This window comes from Pelophylax lessonae (genome assembly GCF_965119305.1).
Source record: "Pelophylax lessonae genome assembly, chromosome: 2".
Taxonomy (NCBI): Eukaryota; Metazoa; Chordata; class Amphibia; order Anura; family Ranidae; genus Pelophylax; species Pelophylax lessonae.
The window spans coordinates 617,014,377-617,039,322 of record NC_138769.1 but is presented as its reverse complement, the minus strand read 5'-3'; the positions used below and the strand labels follow the sequence as shown (position 1 = coordinate 617,039,322).

Below are 24,946 nucleotides of genomic sequence, written 5' to 3'. Positions count from 1 at the left end.
ATTTAGGTGGTCTTGCCCTTCAGGCAATACAAATGCTACAACCCACACAAAGCACCTCAATCACCTCGCTGTCACAGGGCTCCTTTTCAAATTCCCTCACACAGTCTTCGCTAGTCAATTCACTACCTCCTTCCACTGTTTCACCATCACTTAACACAATGAATATACAAACCTCTAGACAAACTACACTAGACGCTCACTTCGATCCTCCACAGGCCCAAGCACCAAATTTTCACTTGAGCGCACCACCCAACCTTCCAACTTAAAATTGTCTATTGTGAACCTAACCCCTTACCAATTCACTCCAGAAGAACAGGAAGTCCTGGAATCAGGCCTCACGTTTTGGCCCTCTGCTCCCCTGGATAGATACGAAACTATCAAAGATTTATACATGTTTGTCAGAAATCTAACCTACAGGTATATATTTGACCCTGAGAGAAAATGTGCCATACAAGAAAAAGAGATATCAGAAAAGATCAAACACTTCTCTATGAAGGAGTTTCGGGCTCTACGAGACCTTCTTCTCCTACTTGAGGGAAATCCTTCCGAGTCTCAATATCATAGTCAGCCCATACAGATAGCTACTCCACTAGAGAAACAGACTTCTTTCAAATCTAAATCTACGAATTTCCCCGATTTAACCACAAGTTCCAACGTGTGGGCATTCTTAACCACCTGTATTGGTGAGATAAAGAAATGCCATCTGACTTCCACACAATGTAACCTATCTAAACAACAACTTAAAACGGTTACCAGATTAAAAAACCATGTAGACCTTATTATAAAACCATCAGACAAGGGGGGCAATATAGTTTTAATGACTAGGGCTGGATATGAAAAAAATGGATTTTTGTAAAATATTACCGTAAAATCCTTTTCTCTTAAGCTCATTGACAGACGTAATCCTCGTTGATTAATAACAACTCGGGTTATACTGCCCTCTACAGGAGTAGGACTAGACAGGAAAGAAAACGTTCTGGCCACACCCTAGGGGCAGTCCCAGAGGGTATATCCTCTCACTTCCTGCTACAGCAAATCAGTTATGTCACAAAGCAGTGTTTAGAGAATTTAACCCAACCCAACTCAAAAACAGAGGGGTGGGTACTACGTCTGTCAATGAGCTTAAGAGAAAAGGATTTTACGGTAAGATTTTACAAAAATCCATTTTTCTCTGTCGCTCATTGACAGACGTAGTCCTCGTTGATTAATAACAACTCGGGACGTCCCAAAGCAGTACCACAAATGAGGGGTGGGATAACAGAAATCAAAATCCAGAAGGCCCAACCGGAGCCAACCAGAAGCATCAAGGACTCATCGAGCAAAAAGATGAGACCTAAGTGAAACACCCAACAAACCCTTGAGGTAGACCAACAGTCTCCTCAGATTGCGGCCTGCAGAACCTTGTGGCCAAAAGAGGCATCTGATGATGCCATCACATCAACTTTATAAAATGTTGTAAAGGTATGGACCGACGATCAAGTCATCGCCTTGAAAACCTGGATCGCCGACGCCTGATGGCGGAAGACCCAAGAGACACTAGGCGCCCGAGTAGAGTGCGCCTTAACAGGGAACGGAGGATTCCGACCCTTAATAGAATAAGCCTGTACCACCGTCTGACTGGTCCATCTAGATATGGTCGCAGCAGACACAGGCAACCCCCTTCAAGGGCTATCCGTGATCACAAAAAGTGAGTCCGTCTTACGAAAACAAGTTCGTAGTAGTCAAGTGTATCCTTCTGAACCCCATCCAAGGAGTGTAATGCAAACTCCCAAGGATGGCTAGTCTTAGGACACAGGGAAGGTAACACAATATTTTTATTCAGATGAAAACTCTGAAAACCACTTAGGAAGGAAGGATGGATCTGGAAGAACCACCACCTTATCCCTATGAACCACCAGATATGGGGAACGTCAAGATAATGCGGCCAGTTCTGACACCATGCGTGCAGAAGTAATGGCCACCAAGAAGGCCACCTTCTGGGATAATGTAAGCAAGGGAATCTCCCTAATATCTTCAAGAGAAGTTTCTGAAGAACCGACCACACTAAATTAAGATCCCAGGCGGAAAGGGTGCGCGCACTGGTGGAGCCAGATGTCGCACCCCCTGGATGAAATTCCGCACCAAGGAATGATTAGCCAAAGGTTTCTGAAAGAAGATTGCCAACGCCGAAACCTGACCCTTGATAGTGCTCAAGGACAGTTTCTGCTCAACCCCTTGTTGCAGACAGACCAATATTCGGGTCACCGAATAGGTATGTGGGGGAAATCCAAAAGATTCACACCACGCCATATAAGACTTCCATGTGCTGGAAGTCGCTTTCCTTGCTTTAACTAGAGGTAGGAATAACTGAAGCTGACACTCCCTTGTCCTTCAGTACCTGGGTCTCAATGGCCAGGCCATTAAGCCAGCGATTGTAAAGCAAGATGGAAGATCGGTCCCTGAGACCGCAAATCCTCCCTGAGAGGAAGTCTCCAAGAAGCGTCCGCGACTAGCCTCACCAAGTCGGCGTACCAGGCTCGACGAGGTCAGTCCGGAATTTCTAGAATAACTGGAATTCCCTCCACCTCTATCCTGCAAAGAAGTTCCCGCAGTAACTTGAGAGGATGGAAGGCATGCCGTAGCTGATACTGCCCCCACGGGGCGATCAGCGTTTCTGCTGCGCCCGCTAGAGGATCGCGGGTGCGAGCTACAAACCTCCGCACCTTCCTGTTGAGCCAAGGTGCCAACAGATCCACATCCGGGGTGCCCCAATGAAGGGACAGCTAGTGAAAAACCTCTGGATGAAGAGGCCATACCCCTTGATCCAGAATCTGATGGCTGAAATAATCTGCCTGCCGATTTCCCACCCCCGGAGTGAACACTGCGGGGAGATCCGGAACAAACCGTTCCGTCCAATGAAAAGATGCTAGTCGTTTCGATGGCCACCAGGACACTCTAAGTGCCCCTTTCTTGACATAAGTCACGACCGTGGCATAGTGCGATTGGATCCGAATCGGGCTGCTCTAGAGCTGCTCGGTCCAGTAAATCAGACAAAATCTGATCGCTCTCAGTTCCGATACCCTATTGGTAACCTGGATGCTATCGGAAGGAATGACTTCCCCTGGTTGAGCATCGGAGACTTCCTGGTCCGCTCGCTCAACCGGATCCGATTGTCCAGGAAATCGGAATTCTGATTCCATTAGAAAAAATCTCCTTCAGGAGAATTCGGGTATGAGACTGGGTATACGGTACTGCCTCTAAGAAGGCCACCATCAGTCCCAGCCAATTGACGGACAGCAACATCCGAATCGCTGACTGAACCTTCTGGAGTTTCTCCGCAAGGAGAAACTTTCTTACCCAGGATGTATCCAGGTCCAGGCCCAGATAGTTCAGTCTCCTGGTGGGAACCAGGGAGAAAACGCTGATGTCCTGCGATGATGGGGATATAAGGATAGGCATCCTAAATGTCTATGGACGCCAGGAACTCCCCCTGATGCAGGGAGGCCACCACTGTTCGGATGGACTCCATCTTTCCCCAAGTCCAGAATTGGACGCACCTTGCCCTCTTTCCTGGGCATTGTGAACAGGTTCGAATAGAACCCCTGAAACCGTTCAATGTTAGAAGGGAAGAATCGTACCGGTGGAAGTGATCGAAACTCGATCCTGTATCCTGACCGTATGACCTCGCGAACCCCTTAGTCCGGGGTTCTGACAAGCCATGGATTCGGAAACCGGTGAAGACATCCCCCCACCCCAGGATAGTGGGTAGGGGCACATCAGGCTGTATACTTCAGGCTTGGCTGAGCTGGACTTTTTGTTTAGCCGACCAGCGCCCTTTGAAAAACCCTCTGAAGGGGCTTTGGAGGGTCTCGCCTTATCGCCCGCCCTCGCAGAACGAACAAATTCTTTATGAGCAGAAAGGGAAGGTCCTCGTTGGTTACGAGGTCCTCTTTATCCTAACAATCTGTGGCAAGACAGCAGGTGGTACCGTCTATCCTTTAAAGAGGGATTCCTCAAACGGATAGCGCCTAGCCATGCGTTAGGAAATAACAGGGGTTCGTTTCAAAACGACCCCATTTGGGTAAAGGAAAATCCTTCTTCCTTTTGGTAGGCTAACAAGTACCAACAAAGAATTTCAGTCTCAGCTACCTCTGCCGGTGTAACCTCAAGACTAAAGGTTTCCCGGACGGACACAACTAGTGCATCCACCACTCTTGTGCTATGGCGGAGGCAGAAACGTTCTCCTCACTGCTGAGGAGACATTACCTGAGACAACAGCCCCATAAGAGGGACCTGCAGCTGCATTGACTAGCTCTGAATCCGTATCTGAAGTATCAGATAAAAAATAGGGGTAGGCGGGGGTCGCTTCTTGACCCCCGTCCCTGACAGGCCACCTCCACCCGGGATACCAAAGACTCCAAAACTGCCGATAATGCATTAAAAACAAGTGGGGTACTGGAGGGTCTTGCGGCCACCTTGAGGGGATCAGGTGGGGATCCCTATGCGGCAGGGTCAATGATTATAAAAGACATTTGCCCGCGACAAAAAATTACAAAGTAAAAAACTTTTTTTTTTTTTGTATCCCCCAGTCGCAACAGCGCCCCTCAGTGTTACCTGCCTTTTTGGACCCCACAGAGAGAGAGAGAGAGAGACCCCAAGGCTCATCCCTGATGCACAGAAGTTTTCATCAGCTTGCTCAGTGCTGTCCTGTTACAGACAGGAAGTATTTGGCCCTTTTTCCTGGGTAAAGGAGGCGGCTCCGCCCCTTGACACGCCTTCCGGCGCCTCCCCCTGGCTCCACGAGGTGTTTGGTCACCTCAAACATGGCCGCCCCCATGCTGGAGACACGAGGCTACGCCAATATGGCGGCCTCGTGTGCTCTGCAAGACAATGGCGGCGGCCTGTTAGGATAGCGGCGGATGCTGAATTCGGCCTAGCGGCCTGCGGGAGTGCATCGGCCCCCCAAACTTCACCCTGGATGGTGATCAGCCTGGCCGGCGGTACCGGACCCTGGCGGGCCGTCGGAAGGCAGCCTGCCCTTGCTGGAGGAATGCGATCTGGACTGCAGTTATACATGCATAGACATCGCCCTGTGAACACCTCTGACAGGTAGGATACCTTATGCTACCACAGTAATATTCTAGTACTGCCACTGACTTCAGTCATCTTTACAGTTTTGAAATGACATTAGATTGTCAGCTCCCAAACCAAGCCTCCTGGTTTCTTGTTAACAAAAATCACACTCAAATAGGGGGATCTGTGACATGTTATAGGATAGAGGGGAGACCCATCCTTTCCATTTCAGAGAGGGGCCCGCGTTCACCACAAACCCGTCAGGGGGAAAAGGGGGAACATACTACTCACCATACCGGAACCAGGCGGACGCCAACTCCTGACAGTACCCCTCTCCACCGGGGTGGGAGGACTGTCGACCAATACGGACGCCGTGACTCATGGTCATTGGCGTTTAAGCGAAACGTTTAACTCGCAGGGTCAGTCTCCGTCCAGTGGGACTATGTCGCGGCCGACCCAGCGCGGAGCTATGGCCTGCACGCGCTCGTAGGCTGAACTGGGGTGACCATTGGATCTCAACATCCAGCCCGTCGCCCAGTTCCAGCTTTCTTGCTTGAAGATCTCACAGGAACACTGGAGAAAAAAGCTGTCTAAAAAATCTTTCTAAGAAAAAAATCCTGCCAGGACCGAAGATCCTAGCAAGGCATCTAGGTCCTTACTCCTAACTAGACAGAAAAAAACTGATTTGCTGTAGCAGGAAGTGAGAGGATATACCCTTTGGGACTGCCCCTAGGGTGTGGCCAGAATGTTTTCTTTCCTGTCTAGTCCTACTCCTGTAGAGGGCAGTATAACCCGAGTTGTTGTTAATCAACGAGGACTACGTCTGTCAATGAGCGACAGAGAAAATGTGTTTGGACATCCTTACCAACAAAGTTTGGTATAGGAAAATATCCCTCTCTAACAACCAAGTTTCAGGCTGACTATTTGGATCTAATTGGACAAGCATACCAATCAGGTTTACTAGACCAAGATTGTTATAATTATCTCAACACCCGATTCCCGAGACAAGCGACTTTTTATGCCCTCCCTAAGACTCACAAGAGTCTGGTAGCCCCACCCGGTAGACCTATCGTCTCGGGCATTGGGAGTCTAACGGAGAACGTGAGTCATTTAGTTGACTTTTTCCTGTTGCCCCATGTGGTCAGATTGCCTTCCTATGTAAAGGACACACTCGATTTCCTCAAAATGATTGAAGATATTGTGATTCCTCCCGACGCCCTGCTCATGACTTTGGATGTGGAGGCTTAGTACTCCAGCATCCCTCACGAGCAGGGCGTCGGGATGATTTGCACCTTTCTATACGAGCAAGATCATCGTACGTTTTATTGATGACATTTTTGTGGTGTGGACGGGCCCAAAACATATGCTGGACGATTTCATCGCACAACTAAATATCAATAGTTTCAACTTGAAACTGACATGTACTATTGATCAATTACAAGTGAACTTCCTAGATCTGACGGTAATTAAACAAGAAAGTGGGCATCTGACCACAAACCTCTATCGTAAGGAGACTGCGGGAAATGTGATCTTGCACGCCTCCAGTGCCCATCCCCCTGCACTTATACGTAGCATCCCATACGCTCAATACATCCGCCGGCGGCGTAAATGTACCTCGGATGAGGACTTTAAAGTGCAGGCGGATCTACTTCAGGAGCGCTTGAAATCGTGAGGCTACAGTAAACGCATCTTGCGTAAAGCATTTAATCGAGCTTCGGCGCAGAATAGGAACCAACTTCTATTCAAAACTAAACTGGCACCGGCACAGCCCACAGTTAAATTTATCACCAAATATTCGAGCCATGAAAACACATTAAGAACGATTCTTGAAAGACATTGGCACCTCCTACGCGATGATCCCATTATTAAAAAACACATAAGTGAACACCCACAAATAGTATTTAAACGTACTACATCTTTAAGGGATCAATTAACCTCAAGTCACTATCAACCCACTAAACAGAGTAGACTATCTTCAAGAGGGACCTACAGATGCCATGAATGTGCCCTATGCCCTTGGGTAGAGGAAGGGACACGATATATACTCCCCAATGAGGAAACTCTGGTACCCAAATTCAGAGCCGACTGCAATACCCGTGGAATAGTCTACCTGATGTATTGTGCCTGCGGAACTTTTTATGTGGGTAAAACTATACGGGAATTGCGTCAAAGGATCAAAGATCATGTGTATGTGTCGGCGGGAGGGAAGATGATCACACTGGTCAGTAGACACTTGGACCTGTACCATAAATTTAACCCTAAAAAAGCCAGATTTTTTGTGTTAGAAATCATTCCCCAAGATCCCCGTGGGGGAAACTGGGATAAGCGGATTCTCCAGAGGAAAGCCCTCTGGATAGAACGCCTCAATGCCACACGGAGACCGGGAATCAACGAAACTCAATCATATAGGTCCTTTCTATAGAATGTGGACGTTCTGAGTGAACGTTCCAACGAAAACATTCAATGTATGCTTACCATTATGGAACCGTGCCGTTGTCTGTTGTATACGTGTGTGATCGTCCTTCCCTCCCTCCGATACATTCTGGGTCTGTGCAATAAATTGTATCCTATGCATTATTAGGAATGGTCAGTGTTGAGATATCAGCTTTCCATACATGCTTGTCCATTTTTCCAAATAATTGGATTCTTTCTTTGTATGAGCCTCTTTTCATCTAGGGATTGTTTTAGGTTTAGCTTCCTTAATCTTTTCTTCTGTAAGGTAATGACCCCACCTTAGAAGTTATATCTTATATGTATCTTATATGTAAGGGTTATTCCCCACACATGTATTGGAATTATATCATTATAGCTATAAATTGTTGCTTTTTACAAATAAAGATAACATGGTTTGTACACTGATGTATAGGTTACGTACATATTACTATGTTTGTCCTGTATTGTATTATATGTTGTGATTTCCTATCAGTGGTGAGCTAACAGGACCATTACTTTATGTGTGCAATTCGGTACAACTCAGCTGGGGTGATTACAATTATCTGCCTTTCCCAACAGTTTTTTACTCTGATGGGTCTTCTACCTTAGACTCAAATCACAATTGAAAGTGCTTGATATTAAATAAATAGATATAATTTATAAAGTGCACATGTGACTCATAGTTTTCAGAGACTATTTGTAGTGAAGAAACACACATACCCTGTGCCTTTAAAAAGTGCGATAATAAAGTGCATAAGTGCTAGTGCAAAACAAAAGACACAAAACTGAAATAGGGCAGTGGTTTTTTATTTTTCATTAAACATACCATGTGTGTCCAATCTAAAGAACAAATCATAAAGTGGTTGTGCACAATAAAAACTCTCAAAAGTTCTGTGCTGCAGTGGGCAGAAATGTGCAAAAATGAAACATTCAGTTGAAAATGATTGTGAATAAAAGGACTTTAGGGCTGCAGACACCTGCGTGACCGCTAGGTGTCGCACCCTGTATACAACCTGGTGAGGCTTTTCTGCTGGATGGATACCGTGTAGGGGTTATTTCCTCCTCTGGTTTCCTGATGTGCCGCGTGGTGCCTCAAAAAAGAAACACAGAGACGAAAACCCCCTGGTGCCGTATCTCAAAAACAAGGGCAGAAAAAATGTAGTGACTCACGGTGGAAGATGCAGGCTGTCCGCGATCAGTGTTGTTGTGTGCCGGGAAGCTTCCGCGTTCCACGGCTCTGGCTCCGAGTGCCGGAAATGACGTGTTGACGTCGAAGACTCCGCCCTACCGGTTTCGTCAAATGACGTCTACAGGAGCGGCCTCTCCTGTAGACGTCATTTGACGAAACCGGTAGGGCGGAGTCTTCGACGTCAACACGTCATTTCCGGCACTCGGAGCCAGAGCCGTGGAACGCGGAAGCTTCCCGGCACACAACAACACTGATCGCGGACAGCCTGCATCTTCCACCGTGAGTCACTACATTTTTTCTGCCCTTGTTTTTGAGATACGGCACCAGGGGGTTTTCGTCTCTGTGTTTCTTTTTTGAGGCACCACGCGGCACATCAGGAAACCAGAGGAGGAAATAACCCCTACACGGTATCCATCCAGCAGAAAAGCCTCACCAGGTTGTATACAGGGTGCGACACCTAGCGGTCACGCAGGTGTCTGCAGCCCTAAAGTCCTTTTATTCACAATCATTTTCAACTGAATGTTTCATTTTTGCACATTTCTGCCCACTGCAGCACAGAACTTTTGAGAGTTTTTATTGTGCACAACCACTTTATGATTTGTTCTTTAGATTGGACACACATCACACATGGTATGTTTAATGAAAAATAAAAAACCACTGCCCTATTTCAGTTTTGTGTCTTTTGTTTTGCACTAGCACTTATGCACTTTATTATCGCACTTTTTAAAGGCACAGGGTATGTGTGTTTCTTCACTACAAATAGTCTCTGAAAACTATGAGTCACATGTGCACTTTATAAATTATATCTATTTATTTAATATCAAGCACTTTCAACATTTTTACGTTATTTATTCACCAAGTGTATTTTTTAACACGGTAGCGCCGTTCACAACCCCACTAGCACATATTTCACTCTTTAACCCTTTTGGGTTTGGTTGTTGGCAGCTTACACCGTACCCACTCTCACTGTATATTCCATAGCGCTGGTCACCTTAGTTTCAATTATATTCAAATCACAATTGACTTGCTATCAGGGCTATTGGTAAGCCGCTGCAATAATACCCTTTTTGCTTTTTTTTTTTCTCCCCTCCCCCCTTTCTTTACCACTGATTTTCTTCAATCTTTTCCATCTTACCTGGCTGGGGTTATCGTGGATTTATAATTACTTCTTATTGCATGTTGAAGTATTGGCAGGCTTTCTGACGCATATGTTCTCTAGTACTATTACTTACTGTCTGCATATTGCATACTTGGGCATTCCCTCAATGACACAACCTAATTTATGTAATACAATTGTTTAGTGTACATTATGATATTTATCTTTGATGGGTCGCTTTCCAGGACTCAAATCACAATATTGGCCTGTCATTGAGATTATGGGAAGCCTGTGTGTAATACATGTGCGTCAGTATTAGCCCTTGACTTTTTTTTCCATCTTTCTCTATGGCAGTTATCGTGTTCTTTCCAACTACCTTGCCTATACGGTACACCTCCTGATATCCTTTTATGGAAGGGCTCTTTAAGATCATTTCTCTATATACACATTTCTTCTTGATGGCTACCCTCTTTATAACCACCGGGTGTATGGTACATTATTCAAAATTATTGATGCTAAATGTATGTGTATACATTTCGTTTGAATACAGATGACACTTTGACCCTCATCATTTCTGGTTGATTGCAACCCTATGGTCTCTTACTACATATTGACTATATGAGTCTCCAGCATTCCACAATAATCCCCCCCCCCCCCCCCCCCGTTATCTACATATGATGCTGAGGCAATTGTCTCAATCTATAATGCTGTACAGGTATGTGCAATTCAAGCATTTTTTATAAATGTTCTGTAGAGGATACCTTAATACACCATCTATACTGTGAATAACAACGTATTACGGTGTGGACCCCCACATACAACCATTGGTCGGCTGTCTCGGCCCTGACTGCCCACTGCTCCCCTTGGGCCTTGATATGATCACACATTGAGTGGTGGCCCACTATTCTGATATAAATTACTGTATGTGAGTGATACTTTATGCAGTTTCTAATTCCATGTAGTTGTATATTCTTTTTAGAATGTACTAAGAAGTTTTTCTATATGTATTTCTGAAATATATATGCTTATTACACAGAGTATTCCAGTAAAAGCTCCAGATGAAGCTTTGAAAAAGGCGAAACATGTTGAGCAATATTGAATGTACCAACATGAATGTTTGAACATGACATCAGTTGACCCGGTTGGACGGCACTTTGTGTCTTTTGGCATCCGTCAGCAGGATTCTCCTGATGTCAAGTATTTGACTGCTTAATCTGCAATTTCTATCATATATTCTGTATAGAATTGTTATCCTAAACAACTGCTACATATTTGCTTTTTTGTGTCTTTGTGGACCTCTTTTCAGGTCTTTTTATATCTAGTATGTTCTGTTTGTTTCCCTATTTTTATATGGATTCTAAAATAAAATTTCAATTTTAATGATTTTGGTGTGCCCAAAAATCCTTGTCTCCCAATCCTTCCTCTTCTAATACTAATCTGAGGATTTGGCACCACCTGTACTTAGTTTATATGCTCAGATTGCTGCTATCTGAAGGCATATTTTGTCCATTTTCTGAATAGCAACAGCTGACGCTTTTGGAGTTTTTCCGGAGGAAGAAACACCCTGGCTATGGACGAGTCCAAAGTCAGGCCGAGATAATCCAGTCTCATGGAAGGGACCAGGGGCGACTTCTGAAGGTTCAGAATCCACCCAAACTCCTCCAGAGTTCTCATGGTGATCTCCAAATTTGTCACCAACACTGTGGGAGAGTCCGCACGGAGAAGCAGATTGTCCAGGTAACCCAGGACCGATATCCCCCGCTGGTGTAACAGCGCCAGGACCGGAGCCAACACCTTTGTGAAGACCCGAGGAGCAGAGGCGAGACCAACGGGTAACGCCACAAACTGATAATGATCCTCTCCCACGGCACAGCGCAGAAACCGTTGATGTCCTGCACATATTAGGATCGGAAGGTAGGCATCTTTGATGTCTATGGAGGTCAGAAAATCCCCCTGATTTACGGAAGTCACCACCGTGCGAATGGATTCCATCTTGAATTTTTGAACTTGCACAAAGCAATTCAGTGCCTTTCGAGTCCAGGATTGGATGCACCTTGGCTTCCTTCCTGGGGACCGTAAACAGGTTTGAATAAGAGCCCTGAAAACGTTACGCACATGGAACCGGAACTATTAATCTATGTTGTACCAGGTCCTGTACCGCCCCAAAGATCCGGGGACAGTCTCACATTCGAAGGGAAGAACATTACCGGTGGGACGGATCGAAACTCGATCTTGTACCCGGACTGTATGACCTTGTGAACCCACTAGTCTTGTATCCGGGATAGCCACAGGCCCGGGCACCGGCAAAGATGTGAGGGTGCACCTTCAGGCCAAAGGGGCTTTGTCCTCAGGTCTGGAGAAAATAGATTTTTGTTTGCCAGACCAGGGTCGCTTGGAACCACCCGAGGGGGCCTTGAAGGAATTTTCCTTATCGACTGACCCTGAGGGACGAAAAAAAACGTATGTGCTGAAAAGGAGAGGCCCCGTCTGCGACGCGGATCCTTACCCTTGTTAGCCAGTGGGAGAAAGGTACTCTTACCCCCTGTGAGACCTTTGATAATGTCATCCAGGGTAGCCCCAAACAGGTGATCTCCTTGGAAAAGGCAGATCAGTTGAGGCCTTCTTTGAGGTCTGATCTGCAGACCAGCACTTTAGCCAAAGTATATGCTGGAGGACCACTGCCGAAACCGACAGTCAGCCCAAAATTGGAGCAGCATCCAGCGCGGCATCGCAAACAAATTGCAGCCCCTGCACCAACCGGTCCAACAGCTCCACAAAGGCAGAGAGAAGTTTTTTCCCCTCCAGGTCACAGCATAGCAACTTAGGCCATTCAGTCAAGATTTGCGAGACAACCGTATACACCGGTCTTAGTGCAGACCCTGCAAAGGAATACATATTGCGGGCCACAGACACTGCCTTTCTATCCGCCGAATCCTTAAGGGACGGGAAATCCTCCACTGGGATCATGGTAGCTTTATTCAGTCTTGAGATGGGAGGGTCCACTTTTTTATAAAAGACTCCTTAAAGGGGGTAGCGTCTAGCAATCCACTTAGGCACCCCAGGGGAGCGCTTTGGGCGGTCCCATTCTTTATTGAGCATGTTAAAATATGCAGGACAGGGAAAAACCTTTGCCGCTCTGGATGGTTTGTGAGTGCCAAGCATAACCTACGCCTCATTCGCAGCTGTGTCCTCCATATTTAGGGTCTCAAGCACAGAAAACAACCAGTGCGTCCACCAGCGCCTTTTTTTGCGTGATGGCGGAGGTAGAGATTTCAGCCCCACTATCAGAGGAGACAGGGAGCGAGGTAGTCGACCCGCGTCTGCGGTGGCTGAATCAGAATCTGACATATCAGATGAGGCAGGGGTAGGCGGAGAGCGTTTTTTGGCACCTCACCCTTTAAAGGCCACCTCCACCCGGGACATAAAGGATTCCAGGACTGCCGAAAGTGCATTTATGGATAGCTGGGATCCAGAGCTCCCCGCGACCTCCTTGAGGGGGTCAGGTGGGGACACTTGTTCTGCTGAGTCCATGTTGCACCAGGGGAACCTGTCAGCAAAAGTTGAGAAACATTTTTTTTAAAGAACGTCCACCGTGCTGCAGCGCCCCCAAAGAGGTCAGGCAGAGCGCATTGAAGACCCCCAGCAGAGTGAGACCCCCTAGACTCACCACCCTTCGCCAAAAATGCACCAGAAGGCCCAGAACGTCTGCACAGCACGTGTCTGCAGCGATCTCGATCCACAGAGAAATATCTGAGTGTCAGCAGTAGGGTATAGGGAGGGGCTCCACCACCAGAAAAAACGCTGCTAGGAACTTCCAGAAAATGGCCACCAGTGATTCTCAATAGAAATCCACCGCAAAATGGCCGGCGAATCTTTCAGAGCACATGTGCTACAATAAAATGGCGGCCTGCGGAGCTACTAAGGGTCCTCGAGCGGACCCCCCAGCCTCCTGGACGGGATCGACAGGAAAGGGGGCCCTGGGAGTGACAGGTAAACCCCCGCCACACGATTGTTCGTCCGTCGCCGATGGCGCACCACCCCCTGCCGGCCTGAAGCTTGGTCCCAGCCCCCGGGAGTAGTTACAAACATCCCCAGTAGTAAGAGGGGGCGGGGGGGGGGGGACAGGTAGGTGGGGGGTGCATGACAGGACAGAGGGGAACCCGGGGTTGTGAGGGTCCTAGGGAGGGGCCCGGGTCCACCCCAAAATCCACCAGGGGAAAAGGGGTGAACATTTACTCACCATACCAGGAACACGGGCGCAATCTCCTGACAGAACCCCTCTCTGCCGAAGTTGGGGGGGGGGGGCTCTGTCGGCAAGTAGGAACGCTGTGACTCGGGCCTAGACCCTGTCGTATGCGACCTGGCAAGACGTTTAACTCGAGGGGTCGTCCGGTGGGACTATGTTGTGACCGACCTAGCGATCCCTGGGGTATGCACGGGCTGGCCGGCTGGGGTGACCACTGGATCTATATATCCAGCCCAGATCCGGCTTAGTTGCTTGTAGATTTCACAGGAAAAAAATATGGAGAAAAAACTTTGCCAGGACCAGAGATCCCAGCAAGGAACTAGGTCCTTACTCCTGACTAGGCAAATTAAAACTGACATCCTATAGCAGCGAGAAAGGGTACACCCCCTGGGACTGCACATAGGCGTAGCCTGAACTTTTTTCTGCCCAGTGTCCTACTCCTGAAGGGGGCAGTATAACCCTATTGATATGAAGATCAGAGACTGCGTCTGTCAATGAACAATAGAGAAATAATCGTGGCCACACAAAATATTGACATGTTGGGCCCAATTTCAACATTTTCACTTAGGGGTGTACTCACTTTGGTTGCCAGCGGTTTAGACATTAATGGTAGTGAGTTTAGTTATTTTGAGGGGACAGCAAATTTACACTGTTCTACAATCTGTACACTCACTATGTTACATTGTAGCAAAGTGTCATCACATGAAAAGATATAATAAACTATTTACAAAAATGTGAGGGGTGTACTCACTTTTGTGAGATACTGTACATACACACAAACACTGCTAAAAAAACAAAAAGAAACACTTTTTTAATCGGAGTATAGCATCAAGTCAATTAAACTCATGGGATATTGATCTGGTCAGTAAAGTAGCAGAAGAGGTTGTTAATCAGTTTCAGCTGCTTTGGTGTTAATAAAATTAACAGGTGCACTAGATGGGCAACAATGAGACAACCTCCAAAACAGGAATGGTTTTACAGGTGGAGGCCTCTAACATTTTTTTCCCTACTCATTGTTTCTGACTGTTTTTCACTAGTTTTGCATTTGGCTAGGGTCAGTGTCACTACTGGTAGCATGAGGCAATACCTGGACCCTATAGAAGTTGCACAGGCAGTCCAACTCTTCTAGGATGGCACATCAATACATGTCATTGCCAGAAGGTTTGCTGTGTCTCCCAGCAGTCGCAAGAGCATGGAGGAGATTCCAAGAGACAGGCAGTTACTCTAGCAGAGCTGGACAGGGCTGTAGAAGGTCCTCAACCCATCAGCAGGACCGGTATCTGCTTCTTTCTGCAAGGAGCAACAGGATGAGCACTGCCACAGCCCTACAAAATTACCTCCAGCAGGCCACTGGTGTGAATATCTCTCACCTAACAAGCAGAAACAGAATTCATGAGGGTGTGGCCTGAGGGTCCAGTGCTCACTGCCTGGCACTATGGAGCTTGATTGGCATTTGCCATTGAACACCAAAATTGTCAGGTCCTCCACTGGCGTCCTGTGCTTTTCACAGATGAGAGCAGGTTCACCCTGAGCACATGAAAGGGTCTGGAGAAGCCGTGGAGAACGTTATGCTGCCTGTAACATCATTCAGCATGACCTGTATGGTGGGGGGGGGGGGTCACAGGTGGCCTAGGGAGGCAAATCCATGAAGGGACGCACATACCTCTACATGCTAGACAATGGCATCCTGACTGCCATTAGGTATCAGGATGAAATCCTTGGACCCATTGTCAGACCCTGCTCTGGTGCAGTGGGTCCTGGGTTCCTCCTGGTGCGCGACAATGCCTGGCCTCATGTGGCGAGAGTATGCAGTTTCTGGAGGATGAAGGAACTGATACTATTAAATGGCCTCCACGCTCACCTGACCAAAATCGAATAGAACACCTCTGGGACATTATGTTTCGGTCCATCTGACGCCACCAGGTTGCATCTCAATCTGTTCAGAAACTCAGTGATGCCCTGGTCCACATCTGAGAGAAAATATCCCAGGACACCATCCGTCGTCTCATTAGAAGCATGTCCCGATGTTGTCAGGCATGCATACAAGCACGTGGGGGCCATACAAACTACTGAGTACCATTTTGAGTTGCTGCAATGAAATTTCAGCAAAATGGACTAGCCTGCTGCATCATTTTTTCACTTTGATTTTTGGGGTGTCTTTGAATTCTGCCCTCTATAGGTTGATAATTTTAATTTCCATCAAACCTTGTAGCATTCTTTCGTTCCTAACACATTACCCAGTCCATATCAGTACAGATATCCAGCATGATATTTTTCCCCACTGAGATCTGATGTATTTTCAAGGTATTCCTTTAATTTTTTTTTTAGCAGTGTGTATATGATTTTACACACACACACACATATATATATATATATATATATCACAGTGCATTGCAAAAGTATTCGGTCCCCTTGAACTTTTTGACCTTTTGCCACATTTCAGGCTTCAAACATAAAGATATAAACTGTAATTTTTTTTGAAGAATCAACAACAAGTGGGACACAATCATGAAGTGGAGCGAAATTTATTGGATATTTCAAACTTTTTTAACAAATAAAAAACTGAAAAATTGGGCGTGCAAAAATTATTCAGCCCCCTTATGTTAATACTTTGTAGCGCCACCTTTTGCTGCGATTACAGCTGTAAGTCGCTTGGGGTATGTCTCTATCAGTTTTGCACATCGAGAGACTGAAATTTCTGCCCATTCCTCCTTGCAAAACAGCTCGAGCTCAGTGAGGTTGGATGGAGAGCGTTTGTGAACAGCAGTTTTCAGTTCTTTCCACAGATTCTCAATTGGATTCAGGTCTGGACTTTGACTTGGCCATTCTAACACCTGGATATGTTTATTTGTGAACCATTCCATTGTAGATTTTGCTTTATGTTTTGGATCATTGTCTTGTTGGAAGACAAATCTCCGTCCCAGTCTCAGGTCTTTTGCAGACTCCATCAGGTTTTCTTCCAGAATGGTCCAGTATTTGGCTCCATCCATCTTCCCATCAATTTTAACCATCTTCCCTGTCCCTGCTGAAGAAAAGCAGGCCCAAACCATGATGCTGCCACCACCATGTTTGACAGTGGGGATGGTGTGTTCAGGGTGATGAGCTGTGTTGCTTTTACGCCAAACATAACGTTTTGCATTTTTGCCAAAAAGTTTGATTTTGGTTTCATCTGACCAGAGCACCTTCTTCCACATGTTTGGTCTGTCTCCCAGGTGTCTTGTGGCAAACTTTAAACGACACTTTTTATGGATATCTTTAAGAAATGGCTTTCTTCTTGCCACTCTTCCATAAAGGCCAGATTTGTGCAGTATACGACTGATTGTTGTCCTATGGACAGAGTCTCCCACCTCAGCTGTAGATCTCTGCAGTTCATCCAGAGTGATCAATGGCCTCTTGGCTGCATCTCTGATCAGTCTTCTCCTTGTATGAGCTGAAAGTTTAGAGGGACGGCCAGGTCTTCGTAGATTTGCAGTGGTCTGATACTCCTTCCATTTCAATATTATCGCTTGCACAGTGCTCCTTGGGATGTTTAAAGCTTGGGAAATCTTTTTGTATCCAAATCCAGCTTTAAACTTCTCCACAACAGTATCTCGGACCTGCCTGGTGTGTTCCTTGTTCTTCATGATGCTCTCTGCGCTTTAAACGGACCCCTGAGACTATCACAGTGCAGGTGCATTTATACGGAGACTTGATTACACACAGGTGGCTTCTATTTATCAACATTAGTCATTTAGGTCAACATTGGATCATTCAGAGATCCTCACTGAACTTCTGGAGAGAGTTTGCTGCGCTGAAAGTAAAGGGGCTGAATAATTTTGAACGCCCAATTTTTCAGTTTTTTATTTGTTAACAAAGTTTGAAATATCCAATAAATTTCGTTCCACTTCATGATTGTGTCCCACTTGTTGATTCTTCACAAAAAATTACAGTTTTATATCTTTATGTTTGAAGCCTGAAATGTGGCAAAAGGTTGAAAAGTTCAAGGGGGCCGAATACTTTCGCAATGCACTGTATATTATATATATATGCACACTGCTCAAAAAAACAATTAAAGGAACACTTTGAAAATACATCAGATCTCAATGGGGAAAAATATCATGCTGGGTATCTCTACTGATATATAGATACAGACAGTAGTGAGTGTACAGCTTGTATGACAGTGTAAATTTGCTGTTCCCTCAAAATAACTCAACACGGCCATTAATGTCTAAACTGCTGGCAACTAAAGTGAGTACACCTATAAGTGAAAATATCCAAATTGGGCCCAATTAGCCATTTTCCCTCCCCAGTGTCATGTGAGTCATTAGTGTTATAAGGTCTCAGGTTTGAATGGGGAGCAGGCGTGTTAAATTTGGTGTTATCGCTTTCACTCTCATAATGGTCACTGGAAAGTCAACATGAAACCTCATGGCAAATAACTCTCTGAGGATCTGAAAAAAAGAATTGTTGCTCTACATAAAGATGGCCTAGGCTATAATAGGATTGCTAAGACCCTGAAACTGAGCTGCAGCACTGTGGCCAAGACCAGAACAGGCCTCGCCATAGTCGACCAAAGAAGTTGAGTGTACATGCTCATCGTCCTATCCAGAGCTTGTCTTTGGGAAATAGACGTATGAGTGCTGCCAGCACTGCTGCAGAGGTTGAAGGGGTGGGGGGTCAGCCTGTCGCAGACCATACGCCACATACTGCATCAAATTTGAATGCATGGCTGTCGTCCCAGAAGGATGCCTCTTCAAAGGATGATGCACAAGAAAGAACGCAAAAAGTTTGCTTAAGACAAGCAGACTAAGGACATGGATTACTGGATCCATGTCCTGTGGTCTGATGTGACCAAGATAAACGTATTTGGTTCAGATGGTGTCAAGCGTGTGTGGCGGCAAACAGGTGAGGAGTACAAAGACAAGTGTGTCTTGCCTACAGTCAAGCATGGTGGTGGGAGTGTCATGGCCTGGGGCTGGATAAGTGCTGCCGACACTGGGGAGCTACAGTTCATTGAAGGAACCATGAATGCCAACATGTACCGTGACATACTGAAGCAGAGCATGATCCCCCTCCCTTTGTAGACTGGGCCGCAAGGCAGTATTCCAACATAACAACCCGAAACACACCTCCAAGACGACCACTGCCTTGCTAAAGAAGCTGAGGGTATAGGTGATGGACTGGCCAAGCATGTCTCCAGACCTAAACAGTATTAGGCATCCGTGGGGCATCTTCAAACGGAAGGTGGAGGAGCGCAAGGTCTCTAACAACCACCAGTTTCATGATGTCATCATGGAGGATTGGAAGGGGACTCCAGTGGCAACCTGTGAAACTCTGGTGAACTCCATGCCCAAGAGAGTTGGGGCAGTGCTGGAACTAATGGTGGTTACACAAAATATGGACACTTTGGGCTCAATTTGGACATTTGCACTTGGGGTGTACTCAATTTTATTACCAGCGGTTTAGACATTAATGGCTGTGTGCTGAGTTATTTTGAGGGGACAACACAATTACACTGTTATACAAGCTGTGCACTCACTACTTTACATTGTAGCCAAGTGTAATTTCTTCAGTGTTGTCACATGAAAAGATATAAAATATTTACAAAAATGTGAGGGGTGTACTTACTTTTGTGAGATACAATATATACATACCCATACACTGATCAGCTAAAATATTATAAACACTGACAGGTAAAGTGAATAACATTGATTATCTCCTTACAATGGGATCTGAAAGTTGGTGGGATATATTAGGCAGCAAGTGAACATGTTGTCCCTGAAGTTGAGTGACTCTGACAAGGGCCAAACTGTAATGGCTAGATGACTGTGGGACGTTCCCGGTCTGCAGTGATGAGGACCTACCAAACGTGGTCTACGGAAGGAGAACCGGCAACTGGGTCATGGGCGGCCAAGGCTCATTGATGCATAGTTTTATCAAACAGAAGGACTACTGTAGCTAAAATTACTGAAAATGTAATGCTGGTTCCGAAAAAAAGGTGTCAGAATACACAGTGCATTATAGTTGACTGAGTATTGGGCTGCGTAGCTGCATACCAGTCAGGCTGCCCATGCTGATCCATGTCCACAGCCAAATGTGGATTTCCAAGTGTGTCACTTACCTGGGGAAGAGATGGCACCAGGATGCACCATGGGAAGAAGGACAGCCAACAGGGGCAGTATGATGCTTTTGGCAATGGATGTAACTTTGGAAAACATGCCTGAATGGGTCAGGGCAGTTTGACGGCAAAATCGGAATCTACTCAAAATTAGGTAGATCATCATAATTTTATGGATGACTGGGGTGTGTATATTGTATACATTTCACTGTAAATGTTAACACTAACCACAAGATGGATGATGACAAGTCTTTCCAAGAGAAGTTCTTTAAGAAACTGTATGGCATCTTGTTGCCAGTGGTCACCAACCTAAAAAATGAGAGAAAGATAAATCAGTTACCTGAAAACTAAATTTGAAAAATGAAAAGATCTGAAAATGAAAAACTGTGCTATTCGAATTCCTTTTTGTCAAATGGAAAAATACAAAAGGTCCAAAAAGGTGGAAAAAATAAGAAAGTTTTCTTAAAGCCTCTTTCCAACCACTGCCATAAGTTTATCTGTAAAATCCCTTTCTTTGATATTTTTTTTTTTTTTTGGCATCCCTGGGTGGGCCCGAACTGTCTTTGATATTTATTAAAGTACAGTGTGCTGCCACTGTTTGTGTGCTGAATATTACCCTGTTGTCCCCTTTCGACTGCTTGTTTCAACTAAGCAAGCTTGGTAAGGAAGGAATAGCCTTTGATTTTTTTGGCTATTAAGCCACCCTCCTGTAGGCAGAAGTATTTCACATGGTATTAAAACTAACAGTATTGTGTCCTTCAAAGATGAGAGAAAAAGGTTTTGTACCCAAGTAATTCAATTTATACTTACATAGTAGTTGAGGTTGAATAAAGACAATAGTCAATCCAGTTCAACCTGTGTAGGCGCGCGTGGCCGTAATCATCTCTCATACCCCTTAATGTTCTGATCCTTGAGATGTACGTCCAAGAGTCTTTTGAAAGTAGCCATACTTCCCACAGAAACTACCTCTTGTGGAAGAGAATTCCACACTATTGTAGCCCTAACAGTAAAGAACCCCCTGCGTTGCCTGAGGTCAAAACGCTCCTCTAATCGCATTGTATGTCCTCGAGTCCTCATGCAATCCTTGAGACTGAATAGCTTTTTTTCTATGCTGAGATCACCATTGAGGTATTTATAAATTGCTATCATGTCTCCTCTCAGGTGTCTCTTCTCCAGGGAGAATAAATTAAGTGATTGTAGACGCTCTTCATAATTAAGGTCCTCCAATCCCCTAATTAGTTTAGTTGCCCTTCTCTGGACTCTCTCAAGCTCCAACACATCCCTCCTGAGGACTGGCGACCAGAACTGGACAGAATACTCCAGATGCGGTCGGACCAGAGTTTTATAAAGTGGTAGGATTATAGTTTTATCTCTGGAATACATCCCTTTCTTTATGCATGCTATTATTCTACCAGCTTTGGCAGCTGCCGTGTCACAAGTTAGCCTATAGCTTTGTCTGTATATTCTTACCTCCTTGCTGCAGTGCTTCTGTTTTGCCTCCCTTCACATGTGGTGTTTGGGCTTCTCCGTTTCCTATGGGCGTCACCTGCTCCACTGTGGGTTATATCCTGTTCCTGTCAATTACTTCCTGGGTCACCTCCCTGTTTGCTTCCCTATATATACACATGCTCAGTGCACTGTTCCTTGCTTGAGCAACTTCGCTGTTCTCTGAGCTCCCATCCATGTATCCCTTGGCTATTGTATCTGATCTCCTGTGTACCGACCCGGCTTTGTTTCTCCGTCTACGTTTGTCTGCTGCCTGTCCTGACCTCGGCTTGTCTCTTGGATCTCCTTAGTCTCCTGTTTACCCTGCACACGCCAGCGGTCTCCACATTCTCAGCTGGGCCTACCTGGGGGCCGCAACCTGGTTCCAGTCTGCTGCAAGTCCATCCCCACCATCAGGGGCCCTGGTGAAGAAGCAGGCTGGGGCTTAGACTCTGCGCCCTGGGGAATCCTGAGCTGGGGATCTATAAGGGCTCACTACCACAGACCCATTGACATGCCGCTTGACATTGCATGCTACCAAGACTCCCAGATCTTTCTCCATTTTTGATTCCCCCAAAGGTTCCCCCCCCTATTGTATGTATTGTGCTTTTATGTTTTTAGTCCCTAAGTGCAAAACCTTACACTTTTCCACATTAAACCTCACTTGCCATGTCGTTGCCCACTCTGTTATTTTGTTCAGGTCATTCTGTAGGATATCTGCCTCATGCTGTGCAGTTATTGCCCTGCCCAATTTTGTGTCATCTGCAAAAACTGATATAGAACTACTGATCCCGTCCTCAATGCTCTTTATAAATAAATTGAACAGGGTTATTCCCAGGACTGAGCCTTGGGGGACCCCACTTACCACCCCAGACCAGTCTGAGTATGTGCTATTTATTACCACCCTTTTAGCCAGTTCCGTATCCAAGAGCAAACCTTGTGGTCGATGCCTGCAGACCTTATTTTATAAATTAAGCGCTTGTGGGGAATTGTATCAAATGCCTTAGCGAAATCCAGATACACCACATCCACTGGTCTCGCCCTATCTAGCTCACAGCTCACCTCCTCGTAGAATGTTAAGAGATTGGTTTGACAAGAACACCCTTTAGTAAACCCGTGCCGATTACTGCAGATGATGTTGTTGTCTTTAACAAACTCTACCATATAGTCCCTTATCCCCTCCAGAAGTTTACATACTATCGATGTCAGACTGACCAGCCTATAATTTCCCGGGACATGCCTCTGCCCTTTTTTGAATATCTGTATCATGTTAGCTTTCCTCCAATCCCCCGGTACATTTCCTGTCATATTACTGTCAGCAAAGATCAGGAACAGTGGTCTAGATATAGTTTTACTAAGTTCTTTGAATACTCTCGGATTTACGCCATCCGGGCCTGGTGATTTATTTGTGTTAATTTTATCCAGCCTTTCCCTGATTTCACCCTCTGTTAGCCATAGCGGCAAGTCCTGTGAATTACTACTAAAAATACAGTCATGGTCAGTGTACCCCTCCTTTTCCTGTGTAAAGACTGAGGAGAAAAAAGCATTAAGCACGGTTGCCTTTTCAGTGTCCTCTGTAACCATCCTCCCCTCATCGTTAATTATGTGTGCAACATGCCCTGCCCTTGTTTTTTTTGCTGTTGATATATTTAAAGAATTTCTAAGGGTTCTTTTTACTATCCTCCGCTATTTGTCTCTCGAAGTTGATTTTAGCCCTTTTGATTTCATATTTACTTTTCTTATTTGCCTCCTTGTATTGCTGGAAAGCCGATAATGTGCCCTCAGATTTATATTTCTTGAAGGCCATTTTTTTCCCCTAATAAGTTTTTTTAACATTACGGTTTAGTCAGCCAGGTTTGGCTTTGTCTCTTCTAAATTTATTTCCCATAGGAATGCACTGCGAGATGCATTTGTTTTATATGTTCCTAAAGCATTCCCATTTTTCCACCGTGGTCAGTGTTCCTAGGCTTTGGTCCCAGTTTACCCTTTCCATCATTGAGCACAATCTGGGAAAGTTTGCCCTTCTGAAGTTTAGGGTTCTTATGTTCCCCTCTTGCCTTGTTATATTGTTATTTACGCTAAATGTGATCATCCTGTGATCGCTAGAGCCCAGGTTGTCCTGGACTCCTACCTACAAAATTAGGTCTGGGTCATTAGTGATCAATAGAACCAGCACTGCATTATCTCTAGTAGGAGAATTCACCAACTGAGACATGTAGTTGTCCTGTAAGGTTTCCATGAAGAGACGAGCCTTCTGTGAGTGTATAGTCCCCTCTTCCCAGTCAATGTCGGGATAATTGAAGTCCCCTAATATGATGACTGATCCCAGCTTTGCCGCTTTACCCAACAGTGATATAAATTCCAACTCCACCTCCACCCTTTGGTTGGGTGGCCTATAACAAACCCCCACAATTACTTTTCCCTTTTACTTAATCTGGTATAACAGTGGATGTTACTAACAAACAACGAGAAGTGTTTCTTGTGCTGCTAGCTGCAGATTTAGAGATCCTGTCCTCTGAGCCTCCAACACCCTCGCCGGTACTGCAGGGGTCAACAGGGACAAGCCACCTGTCATATGCACTTAAAGGTGCTGCTATGCCCGCCCTTTCCGCCCACCTCCTCTATTCATAGAAGCTTTACTATTGCTTCTACAAATGAAAAGAAAAATATATCTACTATTAGACAAGGTGGACCTTTCATTCATCCGCCTTTACTCTATTAACCCCTGTAGCCCTGGAGAAAAATTATGGCAATGGAAGTAATTACAGGTTGTGAGCAATGTCCCTTGTGCTGAGTATTTTAAAATATATTTTGACAAAACTTAGGCTTAAGAAAACTATAATTGTTACATGGCCACTTCGGTGGTTAGCCCCTTATAGGCATTCTTAAACCAAAAAAATTCTCGATACAGGACTAGTGTGTAATCACCTTAACCTGGATTTAAAACTTTGCATTTTTGCATCATGTGTTTTCCACTGAATGGAATAATAATGGCATATTTTCTGAATGGTCTTGACTTGTGAGCTGTGTGCCCCAGGGCTCTGTCCTGGGGCCAAATTATGTTTATTTTGTTAATAAATGGAGGTTGGTATACATTGTTTTATCCCAGTGCTTGCTAATGCTACAAAGCTAAGCAAAACTAATCAGGGCAATAACTTCACGACGAGATATAGCAACTATACAAGATGACCTAAATAAAATAGGAGTGGGCAGCTACAGTATCTCACAAAAGTGAGTACACTCCTCACATTTTTGTAAATATTTTAATATTTTTCATGTGACAACACTGAAGAAATTACACTTTGCTGCAATGTAAAGTGTACAGCTTGTATAACAGTTTCAACTTGC

The 24,946-nt window shown here is 45.4% G+C and overlaps 1 protein-coding gene across 1 annotated transcript in view; it reads right to left on the bottom strand.

Moving 5' to 3' along the window:
* The window catches only part of LOC309548216 (RING finger protein 17-like), a gene marked incomplete at both ends in the record, with an annotated part of 356,308 nt that overhangs the window by 35,648 nt on the left and 295,714 nt on the right, over nucleotides 1-24,946 (bottom strand). The window contains one exon of the mRNA XM_082248170.1: nucleotides 20,342-20,422. Coding sequence (XP_082104296.1) covers nucleotides 20,342-20,422 — 81 coding nt within the window. The remainder of the gene's footprint in view (nucleotides 1-20,341; nucleotides 20,423-24,946) is intronic.